General features: G+C 37.5%; 1 protein-coding gene across 8 annotated transcripts in view; it reads right to left on the bottom strand.

Annotated features, from left to right (window-relative positions):
• Nucleotides 1–319: 319 nt before the first annotated feature.
• The window catches only part of AGFG1 (ArfGAP with FG repeats 1), a 47,238-nt gene continuing 26,544 nt past the window's right edge, over nt 320–21,013 (bottom strand). The window contains exons 5-14 of one of the 8 annotated variants that reach the window (XM_072407708.1): nt 18,699–18,882; nt 14,191–14,310; nt 8,867–9,049; nt 7,282–7,360; nt 6,406–6,479; nt 5,945–6,028; nt 5,178–5,279; nt 2,240–2,407; nt 2,016–2,107; nt 320–1,110 (exon numbers count right to left, since the gene is read on the bottom strand). In XM_072407708.1, the coding sequence (XP_072263809.1) occupies nt 1,051–1,110; nt 2,016–2,107; nt 2,240–2,407; nt 5,178–5,279; nt 5,945–6,028; nt 6,406–6,479; nt 7,282–7,360; nt 8,867–9,049; nt 14,191–14,310; nt 18,699–18,882 (1,146 nt within the window). In that variant the 3' untranslated portion in view covers nt 320–1,050. Of the gene's footprint in view, nt 1,111–2,015; nt 2,108–2,239; nt 2,408–5,177; nt 5,280–5,944; nt 6,029–6,405; nt 6,483–7,281; nt 7,361–8,866; nt 9,050–14,190; nt 14,311–18,698; nt 18,883–21,013 lie in introns of all 8 variants that reach the window. The other 7 variants (XM_072407707.1, XM_072407709.1, XM_072407710.1 and 4 more) reach the window with 7 other exon arrangements.

Below are 21,013 nucleotides of genomic sequence, written 5' to 3'. Positions count from 1 at the left end.
GGTACTCCCGCACAGAAGTCAGTAACCAGCACTCTCATCCAGTATGAGGTAGGCAGAGGTAGTGCCTTAGATATGCCATTGCAGAAATACAGCTATAAGTCTGTACATAGAGAAATGCAAACACAAATGCAAGGAAGTGCACTGATATTTCCCTGGAGCAAGTCCAGATCAAAAAGGTATGTTTTGGGGTACTGCTTAGACAAAACGTTTCCAGATGTTCCCCATAACGAAACATTCAATTTGGAGTTTAGGTCCACTTTAGGAAATTTGCCAGTGCAACAAGTAAAAAAAAAAAAACAAAACACACATACACACTACACCTTTTCTAATATTTTAATATTTTCACCTGCAAACTGTAGCAAAACATTAGCTTTATTATGCAGACATGAGTCTTCAGTATGTAGAATTTAGGCGTATAGAAATGGGTAGCTTAACTGGGCAAAATAAAAGTTGTGTGTGTTTTTTTTTTAATTTTAAATGAATAAAATTTATATATATATATATATTTTTTTTGATTTAACATTTAATTTCACATCCTCTTAAGCCAAATTGCTAAAATGATTTGAAGTTTGCGTTTAAGTAATAAAGCGGATATTTATCACCGCTTGGTTTCATCACTCCCACATAGCATAAAGTGTTATGAGTTAGAAATACTGATATGAACAATTATCTAGACCCTAAGAAAAAAATATATATACAGTACTGCAGCTTAATGAATATGGAATCTGCAATAACTTACCAAATTTATTATACATGATACGCCCTTCAGTTAACCCTTTGGTTGACCATTGAGTTGCCAACAGAGTGCTCTGCAATAGTTTGCTACAAGCCCCTGGGCAGCCAAAAGGCTGTTTTAGAAAGAAAAGGCTATCCAATTGCACATTTTACCTTGTTTTTACTTCCTTTTTTTTGTTTAAATAGAAAAAAAAATATAATTGCAGGCTTAAAGAACTCCCTGTGTTTAAAGCTTACGCTGGTTAAACAAGACAAACAGTGCAAGAGGCAGTACATGTACGGTGATGCTTGGTAAGCTCCTGTGTTAGTCTAAGGCTATAAGAAAGGATTGGTTGATGAACTTCCTGCTGGAAACTGCCCTGTAGGTGCCCCGGCCTGAAAACAAAAATAAAGTGAGTGTAATGTGAGTTATGAAAGACAATAAATACTACAGAGAAAAAGCACAACTTTACAAAAAGCAGCTTTCAGTCCTAAAACCCCTTAAACTGTTTATTTGTGGTTGATGACTTCTAAACACTGGAATCTAATTGTCAAGATTCTGCGCATTCTAAAAAAGTTGGGTAATCATTAGGAAAGGAATGTTCAATATAGTTCTATAATAATTTATATAATCCAAAATTATTTTTAAAAAGGCTGAATATGCAGAAAAAATAGGGGCAGTCACAACAAACCAGAAATCTTGTGTCACCAACCTAAAAGCAGAAGGTAAAAGAAAACAAAAAATGTATTTTAAGGGCTCACTTGCCATGTTTTTCCTAAAGATTAATTTTAATTACCTTATGTGCCTCAACTTGCTAGCAAATCTGCTTTAGAAGTGACAATTCTCCAACACAGCCCCCCCCCCCCCCCCTCATGCACATCCAAGCCCCTTCTCTTCTGTCGGTGTCCAGTTACTTTCTGAGCTGGCCAAGCCACTTTGCCCCTCCATCAACACAGCGAAAGGAAATACCACTTAAGTGGCAGCTCCAAGTCTGGGACTGCTGAAATCACAACCAAGATGGCAACAACCAACAGCCATCTTGGGCCTTTTGAATGCCTATTATTAATAAACATGATTTATATAGCGCCAACATATTACACAGCACTGTACAATAAATAGGGGTTCAAATGACAAATAAAGGCAGTGACACAGAAGGAGAGGACCCTGCTCCGAACATAAGGAAAGTTTTTACATGTAAGTATTAAGCATAAAATGCTTTAAGTGTATATATAATCCTTTGGAAAAATTGTTGCTGATGAAAATAACAGTTTTACATCACACCAATTAGGCAAATACCTACCATGAAAGGATTGCTAGAGACTGCAGGAGCTGCAACCTGCCCGAATGGAGTAACCACTGACTTTGCTGGAGCAAACATACCAAAACCAGCTCCTTCACAAAAGAAAAAAAAAAGTTATCAGTAAAAAGAGAAGGCGGATGTTTTCCTGCATTCTAACATTAGGTGAAACATTTAGCGCTCAGTTACAAGCAATCATAGCAAAACCAAACATGGAGGCAAATTACCTTGTATATTACCATTGGGTTGCTGTGAGAAAGCACTCTGTTGGGGAAAGGCTGCCTGGGCGGGGAATGCAGGCTGATGAAAAGAGCCACTAAAGCTGGTCGGAAGACTATAGGATGCTGATGTCCCGAAGCCTGCGGGCATGCTTAGAGAGGCCGTGCCAAAAGAAGCTGTGTGGGGTGAGGGTAAAGGAAAAATGATAAGACATACAAGAGCATATATTGCTGCATCTCGAATATCCCTCATAACTACAACCTGCACACCACACTAATGTCTCTAATATGAATAATTAATTCCAAAGAAAAGAAACCCTCAGTCGGAAATCATGTTTTCCCCACAATTGATTTTTTTAGCTCCTGAAAACCATATATTTATTAAAAATGTAAATTTCAAGTTGATGCAACTATGCAGTATGTTAAAATGGCTCAAGTAATTTACTTAGAGCATGTTTGCATTAGTGTACCTTTTGAGGCATTTTCCTTTCCTTTGAACAACACTTCATGTCCTGGACTGGCAACGCTCACTGCCCCCTGGATTTATGTAGAGAACTATGGTTATCGTGCCCAGCAGCTTTGCATGCCTTACTGTGCTCTTTGCTTCCTAGAATCTATTTTCTGATTTCTGAAAATACAGTTGCTCAACTGTCCCACAATCCCATAATCTGTCAATCTGCTACATGTTACCCAACATGGCAGCTGCCTTGGAACAACAGGTTGTACACAAAGTTACTCTCCTAGTTTCTCTAAAGGTATATGTACTGTCACCTGGTTAGCTGTGAATGTTTATTGTTCTTCTTTCACATACAGATTTTTTTGTTTAGGTGTCCTTTAAACTAGTGCACTCTAAGAGGAGAAATAGTGGACATGCTGACAGATGAGAAACAGTAGATCCACACGAAATGAGGACAAACCTGCAGCACTGAAATCTAAGTAAGCACATGCAACTATCACCTGAGTTTTGATTCGGGTTTGGATAGGTGAACACTGGGAAAGTCCTTGGAAAGAAAACTGAAAACGGCATATGATGGCATTAATCATCTCCACTGTATACCAATACATGTACATTCTATTTTTTATGTATTTTAATTTTTAAGAGGACCTGTCATTTATTTCCCTTTGAGTACACAGTGATTCAGGAATCTGTTTAACAATGTTTCACCTAGGAGTTACACAATTTTTACTCAAGATTCACACATTTTTCTAATTGAATGATATGTGAAACATATGTGACCCTTTGGGTTAAAAACCTTAATAAAACCTTGTTTAATTGTTTATAGAGACTTTGGGCTTGGGAAACCCAAATTTCAAATATGACTAATCTCACGTAAAAGAACTTTTTTAAACAAAGTGATTTCTCGCCTCTCTATGCCTGGGCTACAATTAAACCATATAATGTTGAAATGCATCTGACAGATGACTTCACACAGGTAAAGTCTATTCACTTTGTTTAAAAAGTTTTACTGTAAACAGATGATGGTAGGATCTTTGCTGCTTTGTATATTAAGTGTATTATACTTATATATAGTACAGCCACAGGAGAGCTTGGTAGGAAATACATACCCACAGTTTAAACATTTTAATGTGTAACATTTTAATTTTTTATTAAAGGACTGTTGCTTGTGTCTGATGTCACAATTATACTCTGTTGCAGAATGAATGTTTGTCAAACAGCTAACCTTCTAGAATTTCACAGACAGCAGTACAGAAGTAAATTGTAATGGATATTGGAAAAACTTTGTTACTGTTGGATCCAATTCCAGTGTCATTTTTCTCCTTCACATCTCCATGTAAATTACAGTAGAAGAAGGTTATTCAATGATTTAGGATTTTAATAAATCCTTGTCAGGTTTTTTTGACACATTTTTTCTATTTACTTTAATTTAATGAATTAATTTAATGTAATTTAAGGAAAAATAATAAACCAAGTCAGATCTGGGAACAAAATGTACTTGCTTACATACACATTCATGAATTCTGAATGGTTGCAATATGCTGTCCATACATTGTTCAAAAGTTGTGGGACCAGGATAATGGATTGATATTTTCCTAGTAAAGGTTTATTTGGATTACCACCATCCACCCACAACATTCAGCCAAGTGTGCCCTGGAAGTAGCACCCCTGCTATTTTACAAACCCAACCAGCAGACTTGTGTTTTTACAGTTAGCAGTGGGAAGAACTCCCACTGGCTTGAGGTTATCGGGCTAAATGTCAATCAATGTTTAAGGATTAATGTTCGATCAATGTACAGATCAAATATAGTATCTATTTCTTGTAATGTATGGCCCCTTTAGAGCTTGGAAATAAACATGGCTTATAGACAAGTTGTCTTTGGTCATGGATTTTACCTTGGAAGATGTGCAATTGCACAAAAAACTTCACGATAAAACATTTATAGAAGAGACACGTACAGGAAACTAGTGCAGAAACAACTACATGCTTCACATTTCTTAACAGAAATCTGTGATAGGCACATGACAAAAACAGAGCTGTATAAAACTGAAGCTGTTTTAATTTAAGCCTAAAACTAGTCTTCATATAGTTCCTAGAATTATTCTTAGCAATCTTAGTATAATTCAGACCTCAATTGCATGCAAAGCACATGGCTTTCAAAGATGCAAGCAGACAAATGTGGGTGCCATTGTGCCTACAGACAGAAAAAGTGACAGATCCTTTTAAATATTACATCAGCGATTGAACATGTTTCTTACATTCTAGGTGCCCTGTAAACAAACATCCAGGCTGAAGAATGAAGGACTTTGAAAATGAATTTGGACTGATCTATGAAAACTAAAAGGACAAAATGTAGTCTGTGCTGTCCATTGCATCAAAAAGCCAAACTTAAAAAAAAAAAAAAGATTTGTTTGATAATTTGATCAGTGTTTTTATAGGTCAGCCAACCATATGGAAACAGGTGACAAAGACTAATACAGACTACTCACAGACATCCATCGCAGCAGCGGCTGTCGGTAGTCTGGTCTGGTGGAATGGATGAAATGGAGCTGCTGGAAACTCCATCTCTGTCGTGTGCCCATCACGAACTCCTGTTTGGAATTTCAGGGAAATCAGATGAACTGGGTGGTTTATTTTACAGGCTAATAGGAATTTTATTGGGATGGAAACACTGCAGCACAATAATGTAACCTCAGTGGGCTCAAATTTCACTGGTTTTATAAGGCTATACAGATGAGAGATTAGGAGTACCCAGAATGAGTGACTCAATACATGCAACCAAAGGGTTCATAAATAAAAATAATAAAAAAAGTATTGTATTGCTAAAGAATTAAAATAAATATTGCACTGTTAATTAACGTTATGCCTTATGCAAACAGTCAATCAGTATCTGAACCTAATGACCAGTATTAACAGTTTTTGTCTACAAAAGCAGCTTCAAGCAGGTAAATGCAGCTTGGTAGGCGAATATAGGTAAAAAGTTGGTCAAAAGCAGTTCCAATTCACCTGTTAATGAATTCTTAAACTGGTGGATTGGATTGGACCTGAAAGTAAACTGGATTTGCACATTAAAACAAGCTTGTATGTAATATTACCTCAAATAGGTAATTAAGATCACCAACCTTAGAGTTTTTTTTTTTTTTCATTTAACTTCAAATAAGTGGATTAAACATCACTACTCATCTCCAACTCATGTAGAAATTCAATGACATGTGCATGCAAAAACACAAAGCAATATAGACAGGATTCTTCATACCTGGTGCTGCACGTCCATTTGTCTGGAATGGATTAACAGCTGGTGCAACGGAAGCCGACACAAAGGGGTTTGTGGAGGCAGATGCTTAAAAAAAATAAAAATAAATAATGAGTATTTTAACTTATGAAAAGTGGTCATTTAACTCATATTGATGTGGGACACACTAAATGAAGGGTTAAAAGATAAGGAGAAAGGATTAGCAGGGGCACTTAGAAAAGTGCTGTCAGCCTCCTTAATGCCTAATAAAATGCAACAAGACAACATAAAAAATGTGTTGATAACTATAATGTGGCACTCGTTTCCAAACTTTTGGAAGCATGAACTGGTCCCTATATACATGATTTAGACAGCACACTCCACTTTTTCAGTGTCTTTTTATTTGTTATACAAGTCCTTTACCGAAAAAGCATACTACCACATGATTTGAAATATACAGACTGATGAGGATTATTTGTGCTCACCTCCAAAGGTTCCTGCGACTGGTGGAGTTGGGTGCGTGTGTGCTGCAGAGACTACAGCAGGTATACCAAAAACACTACTAAAAAAAACAAACAAATTTTCTGTTACAAATAGTAGAAGCAATAAAGACAGCATAAATATACCAATTAAAAAACCCTTTACAGCTTAGTCCATTTATAAAGTAATACTAAATGTAAAACAAAGCTACATTTCAAACAACACAATTCCTTCCTCTGGAATCATGATGTCACTATGGAGAAAATTTCTTCCCCTTTGAGTGACACCTGGCTCTCCACGCATGCGCAGTCTGGAGTCGATAATTTTATTGGGGTCCATTGGTCCGAAAACAATCGCAACCACTGTTCTAATATATTACATCATTCCTGAACCTAATATATTTTGATGAGGTCAAAAATGAAAGGATAATAAATTTGTTATGTAATATGATCAGCAACTGAAGGTGACAAAGAGATAAGGGTGGTAGGCTCTTATACACAGGAAAGTTAAGCTGCGTACACACTTGCAATTTTTGTCGTTGGAAAGGATCTTTCACGATCCTTTCCAACGACAAGGGGCTGCAAGATGCATGAACGTTCATGCTCTATGGAGAGGTGAGGGGGGAGAGCGACGGAGCGGCACCCTGCTGCGCGCTCTCCCCTTCCCTTTCATTACGATCGGCTGTCGTCCATCGTCCGTGGATCCGGCAGGTCGGTCGTCCGGATGATGGACGACACCGACTGTACACACGGAAGATTTTCGCCCGATAATTGGCCGATGCCGATTATCGGGCAATAAAAACCTGCCGTGTGTACGTAGCTTTAGACTACGAACAATTCAGCACTGATCGGGTACAATATAAATACAAGATAATTACATACTTGTCTGTTGCAGATGAAGCCGATGGGCCAGATGGAGCAGAGACGGCTGCACTGCCAAAGACATTTTGACTGCTACCACCTAGAAAAAAAAAATATACTTAATAAATGGTTGTGACTAATACATATACAAAGCGACGAACACAGGTTAAGAACAAAGTATTTGGTAATGTGACTGTACTGGAATAACTTGAGTTATTCACAAAAACAGCATTATGTTTATTACATTAATAGCATGCTCATTTTTGTAACCCTTTCAATGGGAGACTTTTATAAAAGATCTTTACTTAACTGATTAAATATGATAGCTTTTGGTTAATAGCGATAGGGTGCCAGAAACAGCACCTTTATTTTAGGAATCGACTGTAGATTACCACTAAAACTAAAATCAGATTCAAGCACAGGATCATCAACAAATGGGTCAGACTATCAGCACTATGGGCATTCTTTTCCCGAGTCTGTGATGTATGTGTGAAACTTGCAGCAAAAGCAGTTCAAAAGCAGATCAAAATTATGAGGCTGTTCTGGACCTGCTTTGAGTTTCCTTGGATATAGCAGGTTTTATTGAAATTCATATGCATTGCAGGCAAAGCAGGTCAAACACATCCTTTTGTGCCAGATAAATTTCCAAGGAATGCGTTTCAGCTTCGCTATTTATAAATGCAAGGGGATGTGTTTGGGGAAAAAAGAAAAAAAGGTGAATAGCAAAACCTGCTAAAAGCACACACTTCTACTGTATAGTAATTGATTGCATATGTAGGGCTAAGGACATTTTACATATGGAACAGGGAACTTGCTATATATCTATGCAAGAATGACACATATTAGAGAAGCACTTTACAGCAAACCTTCAGTAAGCCATACTTACCTAAATTAACTGATGTACAGGGAGCTGTAAGACCAGTTGGTGTATCTTTACTTCAGGTTTACATTAAAATATTTGCCACAAGACTGCAGTATTAACTGCATTAGAAAACCGAAAAACAGCCACTGATCTTGTGGCTTCTGACACATCCCAATTACAAATGTTGCAGTACATAAACACACCTGGGAATGCCACTACAGATGTCACCTATCATACCTGTCCAGCATGCATTCATTTCAGGTACAATTACTCTTTAAACATGTGTTTCAAACTATGAATGGTACCAGTTTGTGCAAATGCCCACAAAGCATATATAGTATAGTTTATAGGACCTCTAATCGTTCCAGAAAATGCAACACACGTGAACTAGCTGTACTTTAGAAAAAAAAAATAGTTATAAATATGTTGAATATTTATTATATATAAACATGTACAACCTTATTCAGCTTTGCTTAGTTTGAGCCCAACACTTGAGCCTGAGTCAGAAGGTAGGACAAAAACGTCACAGAATGTGAAACCAGGCAACTGGCAGCAATGATTAGACTCGATTTTTTAACTCCTGACTCCAGCTAAGAGCTAGACTTATTTCATAAGTAAACCAATCAAAATTGTAGACCAAATATTCAGATTCCTAAACAAGGACAATAATGGCTGTTTCACTTTACTTTTTATTAAATTGTAAAAGAAACGCATCACTATGCCTCATCTTCTCCCTCGCCTTACCTTGCTGGTTGCTGAAGATACTGTCTAGGTCAGCAAGAGCTGCATATTTATCCGCTGACGGCTGGCTAGGCTTACTGACTGCAGTAGTTTTGCTGGCTCCAGTGGAATTAAAGGCCCCAAAGTCAGCACTTGAGGATTTGGGAAAGTTATCAAACTGAGCAAAGTTTGCATTCGCATTGGTACCTAAAAAAAAAAAAAAAATAAAAATAAAAATAAAATAATCCAATTAGGAATGCAAAGTTCAGTCAAAAAAAGTGTATAATAATTCAGGCACTCCTAAACATGTACTGTAGCCGCAAACCTGAAAGCTTACTGACAGGAATATTTTTTATAGTCTTGCTTCTAGAGCAGGAAAAAATAGGTGTTATGATCTATACTGGCATTGTCCGAGAGCCCCCTGACTTCAGAGGTTCATGTATTTTGGGCCAACCAGCTTTGTAAAGCGCAGAGCTCAGCAAACCTTTATCTTTGTTACAATATCTGGCACACAATACCTTTTTACTAAACTTCACTTGTCCTCAAAAAAGGAATCCCTATTCAGGAGGGCAGCCAGGGGCCAGATAAAACAGCAGCTGGAGCCAGGTTATCCCTATCTGGAATCCAGTGTCTTTACGAAAGACCCATTGCTGGCAGCTCTGGGATGAATGTGGATTTAAATTTATATACACTGTGTGGGCATGCATACTGAGCACCAATCCCTAACCAGTAAAAGGTTATCCTGATAAAAGGAGCCTTGTAACACCAGAGCACAAACCTATATCCATGAAAGAATATAAAAAAAATGGTTTGTCTGCTGCAAAATTCACTATTTTGTGCACTACATCCACACTGAATAGGAAGATTTGACAATGTTTAACATCACAATGCAACATTGCAAAAATTGTTACAATGCAAACACTGCAAAAATAAAAAAAAAAGGAATCCTGTGTATTTGTTTTATTCACCTTTTCTGGAAAAAATACTACCCTAATTTTCATTTTTTTATTAATCTTGACACTGTGGAAATCAGTTAGATGTGCTTAATGTTGTAAGCACAAAAGATGCTTATGTCTGGATGGTGATGCTATTGTAATCATCAAGTTTGCACCAGAGTTTTATTGGCTGAGGAAGACCTGTGAATGAAACCACAAACAGAAGCAGTCTAATCTACACACTACAGCAGTAAACTAGCACAGCAAGAACCAAACCAGACATCTTTACAGGTCCCCCACATGGACAAAAAGACTTACGGTAAGTGGCCTGCAGAGAGAAAGCAGACATAAAGTCGCCAAAACTGAAGCTGGTAGAAAGCGTTCTGAACGCTGATTGACCATGAAAAGGTTGTAGAGAAGGTAGTAAAAAAAAAAAGAAATAAAAAGGAGTTGCAGAGAAAACAAAAATCAAATCACCATGAATTAAAATGCAAACAGACAAAAGTGAAAACAAAATCATGCTGTAACAGGTGAAATGAGGCAGGAAACCAACATTTCAGTGAATAAGGTACCGGTAGGTTTATGTAAAATGCTGCAGAGAACCTAGAAGCAGCTTACATCAGAAAACCCAAGCTGAATTTGCTTACTGTTTAGGTTATAGGCAGGAAGCACCCACCATCTTGTTCTGTATCTCAGGGGCTTCAATGCAAAAATCTGCACACATCAGCCCATCCACTGCTGTGGATATACAGGGTTACCTTCTTGTAAAATAACTTGAAAATCGATATTCAAAAAATAAACTAAAAGGATGTTAACAGTTTTGCTGATGTGGTTAAATACAGTGTAAAATCGTCTTTCTCATAGGAAAAGTGCTGCATTTGGCTCTCCCCATTGTATGGATTTCACCATTATAGGTCTTTAGTGTGTTTTCATTAAAGGTAACGCAACATTAAACCCTTCAACTTGTAAATAAAGATCCTACATCCTGTTTTTGGATAGCTACATTTGCATTGCTGGATCATATTGAGCTCCACTGAAGCTACACTTTTCTCTGGAGCTGCTGTTTTGAAGGTAAAGAACCTACACAGAGGCAGTGGTAAATAGAAGAAACTGAAGCTGTTTAAATGGCTCATCCTTCTGCAGGACTGAAAAATGCATCAAAGAAAAAAAAAATGCAGGACTAATTTTTTTTTTTTTTTTTAAGGGGGAATTTAGTGACTTTTCTAGAGCTGCCCCGCCTTTCTGGAATGGTCTTCCTCGTCATATCCAGCTTGTTCCTACTTTCTGCTCATTTAAAAGGGGAATCAAAACCCATTTTTTTTCCAAACTTCCCTATCCATTTTCTTCTGTCTTAAATCCCTCACTACTTTCCCACCATTCCATATCCTGCCCCTATTGTGTTCTACTTACCCCTCCCTCTTAGATTGTAAGCTCTTCGGGGCATCAGGATTGAGGCCTTCAGGAGCTGGTCTATCTCTCCTAGTTTGACTTAGTAAACTTAGTTTGTTTAGTTTGTTAGTAATATAAATTACAACATGTGGTTTAATATGTATAACAAAAGTAAAAATACTAAAATCACATAAAGCCTTGTATTTCACACTGACAATTTTAATTGAAATTAACACAAGAGAAAGAGGATGTCAACACTTGAAAGAGATCAAATCCACATTTAAGCTGCAAGGAAATCTGTCTCATGTAAAACACCTGTGTGATTGGGCTCTGATGGAATCTGCCATTCTGTGTGGCACCAACTAAGAACCTAGTCACATAGGCGAGTTGCTTCATGACAAGGTTATTATAAATAGTCAATCTGTCCCTATTTGTGCTGAAACAGAAGCAGTAATACAATTATTATGAATAAATAGGATTTATTATGCAGCACTGTACAATACATAGGGGATGCAAATGACAGACCGTGAAACATGCCCCAAAGAGCTGCCAATCTAGGAATCTACAATCTTGAAGACCTCCATAGATCTGAAGGTTGTATCACTTCAGCTGAAAGTATTCTGCATTACACAAATACCCCAGGGTAATGTTATTGTATCCACAAACTAAATTCTTTATATTACTTTACTTTATAAGGAAATAACTATATAATCATCATACAAGTTTATGACCCGAGTAGCATAAGAAACCAAAACGTAATTAAGTCCAGTATCTATCTATAAACATTTTGCATAGATTTTGCTTTTAAGGGGTTTGCATAGCACAAAGCAAAATTAGTATACTGAATTGTAACTTTTCTCAATGTACTGAATCAATACAGCATTTGGCATGGTTTGAGTTTCCCAGACTGTTTTGGGATATAACAAACCTTCACATTGAATATTCCATACCTTTGACCCTATACCAGATCTAGAATAAGCAGCAAGTGAAGAAAGGTACATAAAAATCTGTAGTGTTTTACTGCAATGTGCACTGACTGGGAAGAGCTTCTGAGAAAGATGAAACAGCACAATGGTGGAATATTAAAATACTTCATGAAACTCCGACGCAACAAATTGTAACAAAATGATACAAACACTAAAAAAATGACAGTGTGTGCTCTTAGAGGATGCATAAAAATGATTTTAGGTTTTAGGATGTAGAAACTTGCAATTTCAGAATTTGACTTTAGCAATGCTAGTTGTCGAAATTTGGTACCACAAAACTGAATTTGGACATCAAAATATTGTGTAGAGCTGGGGGGAATCAGCTGGAAATATATCATATCAATCCAATCAAACTTAGAATAATCAGTTATGTTGAAAGACTGCATAAATTGATGAATGTAGCTCAAAGCCATTACTGAACATGTAGCAATTTTTTATAAATACAGAATGCTTTTAGCACATGTGAGAGTCTGCCTCCAGGAATTGACCACTACTGTTCAGTAGCAGCCAGCTGTGTAAACATGCATACTGCTCACCATTTTAAAGGAGAGCCTTTCCTTGGTATCAATGTTTGATGAATACTGAACAAGGGGACACACAGAGAAATCTATAAGTCTACATCCTTCTACTCAGGTAGACTATAAACCTAACTGCGATCATAAAAAGCTTGGCTTGGCTGTCATGATACCCTTAATATTTTTTTTACGGGTGGACAAAACTAGGCGAGGCTACACCTTCTGTGTCGGACATTGTGACAATCAGTTTGATATTAGTAGCACCCTTGCATTTTTTCATTCCCTACACTGCTTATCCCATTTGCGGAATACACAACTTAAAAAATAAGACATTTGAACGTTACCCTCCCTAGCGGTTCATTTCTTTCCGGTTTTATATGTCTAAAAGTGGTACATTGTTTTTCATGAAAATGTATTTTACAGTATAATATAATAGTATGAGTATAATAAAGTTTGCAACACAAAATCATGTAAAAACAATAAATTTTAAAAAATCTATATATTTAAAGAAAATTTTTGTTTTAATTAAAAAAAAAAATACACATTATACTCATACTATTATATATACTGTAAAATAAATGTTCTTGAAAACAATGTACTGCTTTTACACATATAAATCCAATGTATTGCATTCAATACAGTTATTTTGTATTGAATGCAATACAAATGGATTTTGAATTTCCCGCCTCGTCCTACCGGCAACGTACACACGCACTGACGTCACCGGGAACTTCCTGGTGACTCATCGTGTGCAGAAGCCGGCCGGAGGACAAAGAAAGAAGACGGAAATCACGGCGCGGGATGCTGGCGGATCAGGTAAGCGCTCCATTTTTCTAACCTTCCCATAGGTTTACATACCCCGAGTGTGACCTGGGGTTACCTCTAGGGAGGTTAAGGAAGTTCCTGCACCGTTGGTCTGGATAAAATGTTATCCTCCCTCTTTTCCTGATTTGCTGGAATGAATTTTTTCTAAAGTCAGCCAATAAAAAATCTTCTAAGGTCAGCCAACTGAAAAAAATTATTTCCAGCCAAAGTGGAAAGCAAGAATAGAAGTTAATGTGAAAGTTAGTGAATGTTTATACATAGTTATCACAACTGCTACCTATAATTAGTAATGAATTTGGGACATCAGAGAGGTAGCTATAGAGAGCTTACAGTTTCTTTGCACAGCTACAGCTAAATAGGATAGCAAGAGGAAGGCATGAATTATATTAAATTGCAGACAAGGTGAGGTAAAGGTAAATACTTGTTTAATTTTCCTATTTTTATTGAGAGAGTAAACTGAATCTGCATAACTTTGAACTGCTCTCGTTCATTGTGTGCTGTGGGGAAAAAAAACTTTTTTTTTTAAATCAAAAAAAGCATTTTAATAAATGGCACACAAAAATGTAATGTACATAATATATAAACAAACAAGGTAAAACATGACAAGCACAGAATGTGATGGGAGATGACAGCACCTTGCTTGTTAGCTACAGTGCAATGCTTCTCCTATGCAAACTGCAGTATAGATGAAAGACTACCTGTACTTAAGGGCTGAGAGGGTGTCTGACTCGTTGGGGCAAAGGCTCCAAAACTACTCGTGCCACTAGATTGTCCGAATGCATCAAAGTTTGCAAAATCTGCATTGGCAGAAGTGGGAGCTGTGAAATGTGGAGAGTAGAAAAAGAAAGCAAAAAAAACAAAAACAAAGGTGTTAATGAAGATGAGCAACATGATAACAAAAAATGATAAATGGAAAAAAAAACAAGTTACTCATTAGCTAAACATATACATAGATATAAAAGAAATGATGTTACATGGATGGCCCCACTAATATTGCCCTGCCTGTAATGACTGCTATTCCTATTGGGATTTCCACATAGACTGAGTGATATAATATCATGTGGATAAAATCATCATTTGCATGGCCCCCAATAGTGAGAGAACCATGAAGGCATTTTTTTTTTTTTTTTGGCAATGAGCAACAGAAACTTTACATGGTCTTGGTGCAGTATGAGATAATGCATTACTGTACGTAATTTTTTCTAATATAGATTTCTCTGAACCCCAAAAACAAGACATTTATAATCTACAAACAAACTGGAGCTAAACCTGCACAACTCACCTATCCCTGTTCGAATCCAGGACCCTGCCATCTTCCTTCTTCCTAGAGATGATCTTTACCAGCATGGAAAACCATTGTTGCCAGGTTTCACGGGCAAAAAACTGCTGAGCACAGGCGCAGATGAGCATTTTTGGACATTTCAGCAGTAAGTAGCATGGATTATTGCAGAAGGGACTTTGCCTGTCCCTTTCTGTGATAACCACCTGCCTGGTTCTGTATTTTTAAAGTTTCCACTTTAAGTAAAACAAACACTTCTTGATTATGGTAGCCTACAGACACACATGTCAGTTTATCACGTCTTAAAGGATATCCAAACCTGAGGACAAAAAAGTAAAAAAGATTTTCAGGCTACTTTTTAGTACAGAAAATACCTATTGATCATCATACTAGAAATGCAGCGTCCACAGCATTTCCTGTAAGCTGAAAGTCCAAACAATATTATCTTCCTTTCAAACTATCCACTAATTTCCAGTTTCCTGTTTAGTGGTGTCCGGGAGACAACCATGGCTCCTTCCATAAAGTGGGGTCAGTGTAAACCTCTGTAGGCCTAACTGGTGAAATAAAAAAAATTAAGCCACAGCATCTAAGGAAAGGTAAAATTCAATCTATTTTTTTGGAATTTTGTGGAACTTCCAGTGTATTTACCTCCAATTCCACCTTCAAGGTTCTGTGTTTTTTGTCATCTTGACTGGCTGGCCCGAGATAATTAAACTCCCATACACGTGATGATCACTATCTTATTCTAAAATATACGCAGCTTAGCATATCGTGCCAAGAACAGGCTGAGTATGGCAGCATCCGAACCCAGCCTGTCAAGATAGCTGAAGTTCAGGACCAGGAGGAAAAGAAGAAAAATGAAGGCGGTGCTAGCACAACAGAACAGGCAAGTCTATTTAAAAGATTGTGATCAAGCATATTTTACTGCAGAAGTGTCATCTTGCCTGTCCCTTCTGCAATAAGGACCTGTCTTGTTGCAATTTTTTTATATTTAAAATTTAGTTTCACTTTAAGAGCAGCATGAAGAGAATGTACACCGAGCTGCACATGAGTGAGTGTACATGCTCATCATCAATGTTTCACTGATTCGCTACAGTTCTGCTCTGAGCATACCATAGTTATCGGAACCTAGTGGTGGGCACAAACAGTGTGGTCCACAGAGACTCCCAACAGGAAGGGAAGGTAGAGACAACGAACAAGTCTGGTTTAGGAAATCAGCTAATTAGGCTATTGGATTTCCTGCTAGCTTCAGAATACAAGATAAAGTTGTTAAAATGTCACATTTAGAGGACGATTTATTTTAAATAGAGACAGGCTGTTGCAACATCACCCCAAGGTAGCCATTTATTCACAAACCTGGGATTGCAAACCCCTGTAAATTTAGTATGAACAGAGATCAAATAGTAATAGAGTTTGGATCCTAGACACCAGTATCCAAAATATTACTATATTTGTATCAATGCACATATCCGTAGAGGTGACTGCTTCTCACTTGTATATAAATGTGTCAGATATTTGCTTCAGAACTGCAGGTATTGTACTTTAACAAATACCACATACTATTATCATTTAAATTATTCAAACATTTCCCATAATACTCACCAGCTAGGCAAAAAAAAAAAAAAAAACAAGTACCTTGTTCTTTGTTAAAAAGTAAGGTTTTAGTTAAGTGGAAGCCACACTACCTCATCAAGGTTCCCTGTTAAGCATGGCCCCTAATGCTAATCTAAGAACTGCATTTTGGAACACATTAAAATCAATAAGTTAGAGAAAGTATGTCTGGAGGCCACCCATTCTCTCTTAAAGCAGAACTAAATTAAACCTAAACATCCTTTCTTAAAGCAGGAACTAAATCCACATTACTCAACTGTCCCCTTTCTCTCAAAAGGCACAGTCATCATCCTATTTCAACTCTTCCTGCACATGATCTTCCGACATTTTTTTTGGCCGGGCTGGTATGACATAACTCTGCATATAAGTTTGCAGTTCATTCATTCGTAAGAGGTGCAGGGGAAGCCAGGATTGCCGGGTACCCTGGCACTGCTGACGCTGCACATGCACAGCTTAGCTTTTTGACGGAGATTCAGAGCATTCAAGCAGGTAGGGAGGATTCATGCAGAAGGGCCAACGCCTGTCCCCAGCAATAATGATCTGCCTGTTTGTGTATTCTTAAAAGCAGAAATTTATTTCCGGTTTATAGGTGCAGGGATCACCCAAGTAAGCCTTTTTTTTTTTTTTTTTTTTTTTTTTAACAGTGGGACACAGTTTGCACTATGGAACCCCAAGCTAATCAATATTACCTTCTGAACTGTTGTGCTTTGGACTTTTTTGCTTCTGTGGTTCATGTAAAACAGAGGTTGGCACACTCCAGCCTTTAGGCCAGATACGACCTAGCCGGTAGTTTGTTCCGGTCTAATGCTCCCTGGCCGATCCCGCCTAATCCTGGCCGGCAACCCGCGGTGGAGCCGGGACAAGCTACCAGAGCCGCCAGAGCTCCGAAGCCACATGGGGCTCTTGAGCCTCCAAGTTGTGGCTCCCTTCCTTATTTACTGCAGCCGGTGTTAACACTTCAGCCGCCGGGGTAAATAGGGAACATTCCCTCTCCTTCCCTATGCATTGCGGAGGGGAGGGATTTCCCTTCAGGGGGCGGAGCTCGAGAGAGAGTCCGGCCTAGTGTGCTTCTTCCCACCCCTGAAATAGCCTAGTGGCCAAAAAAGTTTGCTGACCTCTATTGTAAAACATTAAATAAAATGAGGAAAATACTAATTTAATATAGGAAGGAAGCTAAAAACAGATCAAATACATTTATGGGTATTAAAGTAGTTCCTGGAAGTCATAATCTAAACTATTATTATCTGATGGTAGTCCAAAGAGATAACTATAGATGATTTCAAACAATACCAACAGACTCCAGAGTAATGTCCCAAAATACTTAGCAATGAACAGCCCCTTTTAGCCGGGCTCCCAAGCCAGCACTTTTAAGTAACCACCCAGATGCTTTTGGGTAGTAACTGATGAGTTTGTTCACAATACAGGGGATACCACCAGCCTACAATTTTTTCCCTACCGGCTTAAAAAATAAATTGGGTTTAACACTGTATGTATTCATTCCTCACAAATCATGGTATTCACATTCTCCATTGCAGAGAACACAAAACACACAAAATTCTTAGCCCCCTAATTGGGTTTATGTACCAAGGAATTTATTTAATGTTCTTCCATTCAGGAAATCATCATTACATTAAAAGACAGCAAAGTCCTATTTTTCTTAGCAACTGGCCAACATCCAGTCAAAGATCTGACACCGCTGTTTCAAGTATCCTAAATTATGCAGCAATTCCTTGCATTATTAAACCTTGTTCTTCACGCAATGAAAAGACCAAACATTATTCCTTAAAACTACGTATGAAACTAATCTGTATGTGGTACTGCTGACGCTCTATGTGGAGCTGAAAAGTTGCAGCTTACAATGCCCATATAATATTATTTGATAGTATTGTAGCATTGCCACTGCTCTGAAAAAATAGCCAAACAATAGATTGCACTGGTTATTGCTGCTTTTCCTAAAAATGTTCTTTCTGCTGTAAGAAATGTTGTAGCAAAACGATGGAAAGATATGCATATATTTCATATGAAGATATCACTGAAAACTTCACAAACAAAAGATATACCAATGCTGATTTACATGCTCAAAAAAAAAAAAGATCTAAATAATTTTATGGGTCAGATTATTAGTAAATTTTATACATGAATATTAGACAATCTTTTTCTAGTACCTCCCTTTATTTTTGTTGTAAAAAAAAAAACTGTGGGTTACAGAGCTCAGTAGCAAAATTAGGCCCATGTATTGAAAAATACTCTTCAGTGAACAGCAACATTACATTAACAACTGATATTCTCAATTAGAGAAACAATAGTGACACATACCTGCGTGACTGTTGAAGTTTGCAAAATTGGCAAAGTTCGCTGGGGCAGCTGACTGAGGCGCAGGTGTAGCAAAGATGTCTCCTCCAAGGTCACTCAGAAGGTCAAACTGCTTCTTTTCTGGATGATGTTGATGGTGATGATGATGATGATGCTGGGGCACCTGATTGCGAGCCACAACAGGAGACTGAAAACAAGATCTTTATTAGCTGAATAGAAAGCCATTTAAACATTGGTACTTGAAGTTCCACTGTAATACTGCTGCACTACTAGAACACAAATAACTACTAATATCCATCTTTCAAAGAATTTCAGAAAACACTTAAGATGGGAAAGCTTGGCTGTTTGCATGACTTGCAGAAGAAATCTTTTGCTAAACACAGCTGTTTGTGAATACCTCATAGTGAGGATTGTATACAGTAATTGACACCACACTGCCTAATAATATGTTAAGATAAACATCTGTCCTAATTGCATTTATTAAAATATTGTACCTGTTCCGGCTTACATACAAATTCAACTTAAGAACATACCTATAGTCCTTATCTCGTATGTAAACCAGGGACTACCTGTACATATTTATGAAATGTAAAATTTCAAAAATAATAGTTTAATACAAAGGCCTTCCCTCAAGAAGAAATGGTAACATTTTTGCATCTATGTTTGATTAAGCTCTTAGAAATGCAAGGGGGCATTTGGAGGTGCTTGGACCATGAAGTTTGGAACAAGTTTAGCAGAGATCCTAGCTTGGTGTAGGGCTGCCATTCTTTGTCTAATACTTTATGGGGCTGAAGGCAAGCCTTCCATCTAAAAAGGTGACCCATATGGGGTATTGGAGTGTCTGCAGAGGGGTCACGGCTGTGTATGGACTGCCGGAGGTGAAATGGTGCACATAAACTAATACATTTTACAAACACACGCTGACTTTTTATAAATTATTAAAATTCAGAAAGGGTTACAATCAAAAAATATGTCACAACCATCTTCTATTTCATTCATATTATAAAATACACACTAAAAGGATTTTTTGAGTGCACTGAAATATGGGGCCTTGACAAATTCTGAGGATATCTGCCATAAACTAAAAAAAGGTATGTCAATATACAGGCAATATATTAGACCCATGGAATTACTTAACATAAAATTCCAACAGTTTCCTAATTGCTCGTGTTTTTCTTGTTTTGAATTCTGTGCTAAATGGATCTTGAAACAGGATTTATTTTCTGAACACACTGATCAAAACAGAGAACTCTTTTATAAGCACACAGAGATAGATGCTGATATAAAACATGTTAATCGTACAACACTATGTTAACTTTATCAGTTTTATTCCAAGGATGATTTTAGGGTTTGCTCAAACTATTGTGCTGCACTAGGTTGCCATTAATTCTCAATGGAATGCCAAATACACCTCACCAGTTCACTGTAAAAACCAATAGTGATGCACTCGCATGCTTTTCTTTTAAAAGCGCAGCATACATTTAAATGAATTGGCCATCTAATGCAGCAAATGGTGATCCTTACAGAAACTGGGTAATCAGGAGAACCTGTACTCTATAAATAAATAATCGTTCCCACAGGTGGAAGTCATCCATTATATCTCCCATATGTCACTGGTTTCAAATGAAGATGCTAGATTTCACAATTTGGGATAGCTCTTGTTAGTTAACCAATGGAATTTGTTGTAAGGCACAAAACATGAAGAAATACAAATGTTTACAATAAATGACCTATCACCACTCAGTGGGAATTAAAGAATGCACTGGAGGACATGAGACTTAGGGAAAATTCTATAACTATTCTATGTCTATACAATACACATAGAATAGTTATAGAATTACCCTCTATTACTCATTCCCTATAAGCATTAGGCTGCAGATCTCTGTGGTTTATAAACATTACACTCAAGTAACGTGACATTTCTGGGTTTTAAGCATCACGTCTGGCATATCAGTAATTTATTAAAGTAATTAATATATGGGGAATGTAACATGATGTAAATTCCAGTTACAACTTACAATATGGCAAATGTATTATTTAACACAGTTGTTCAGGTATTTTTTCAGTCCCTTCAAGGACTCAGGGCAAGCACAAGCTGAAGTACATCTCCAAGCAAAGCTTTATCTTTGTGTTAAGAGTAAAGCTACGTACACACGGCAGATTTTTATCGCCCGATAATCGGCATCGGCCAATTATCGGGCGAAAATCTTCCGTGTGTACAGTCGGTGTCGTCCATTGTTCGGATGCCCGACCTGCCGGATCCACGGACGATGGACGACAGCCGATCGTAATGAAAGGGAAGGGGAGAGCGCGCAGCA

Source organism: Pyxicephalus adspersus, chromosome 4 (genome assembly GCF_032062135.1).
Source record: "Pyxicephalus adspersus chromosome 4, UCB_Pads_2.0, whole genome shotgun sequence".
Lineage (NCBI taxonomy): Eukaryota > Metazoa > Chordata > Amphibia > Anura > Pyxicephalidae > Pyxicephalus > Pyxicephalus adspersus.
The sequence above is the reverse complement of the archived record's forward strand: the minus strand, read 5'-3'. Positions and strand labels throughout refer to the sequence as shown.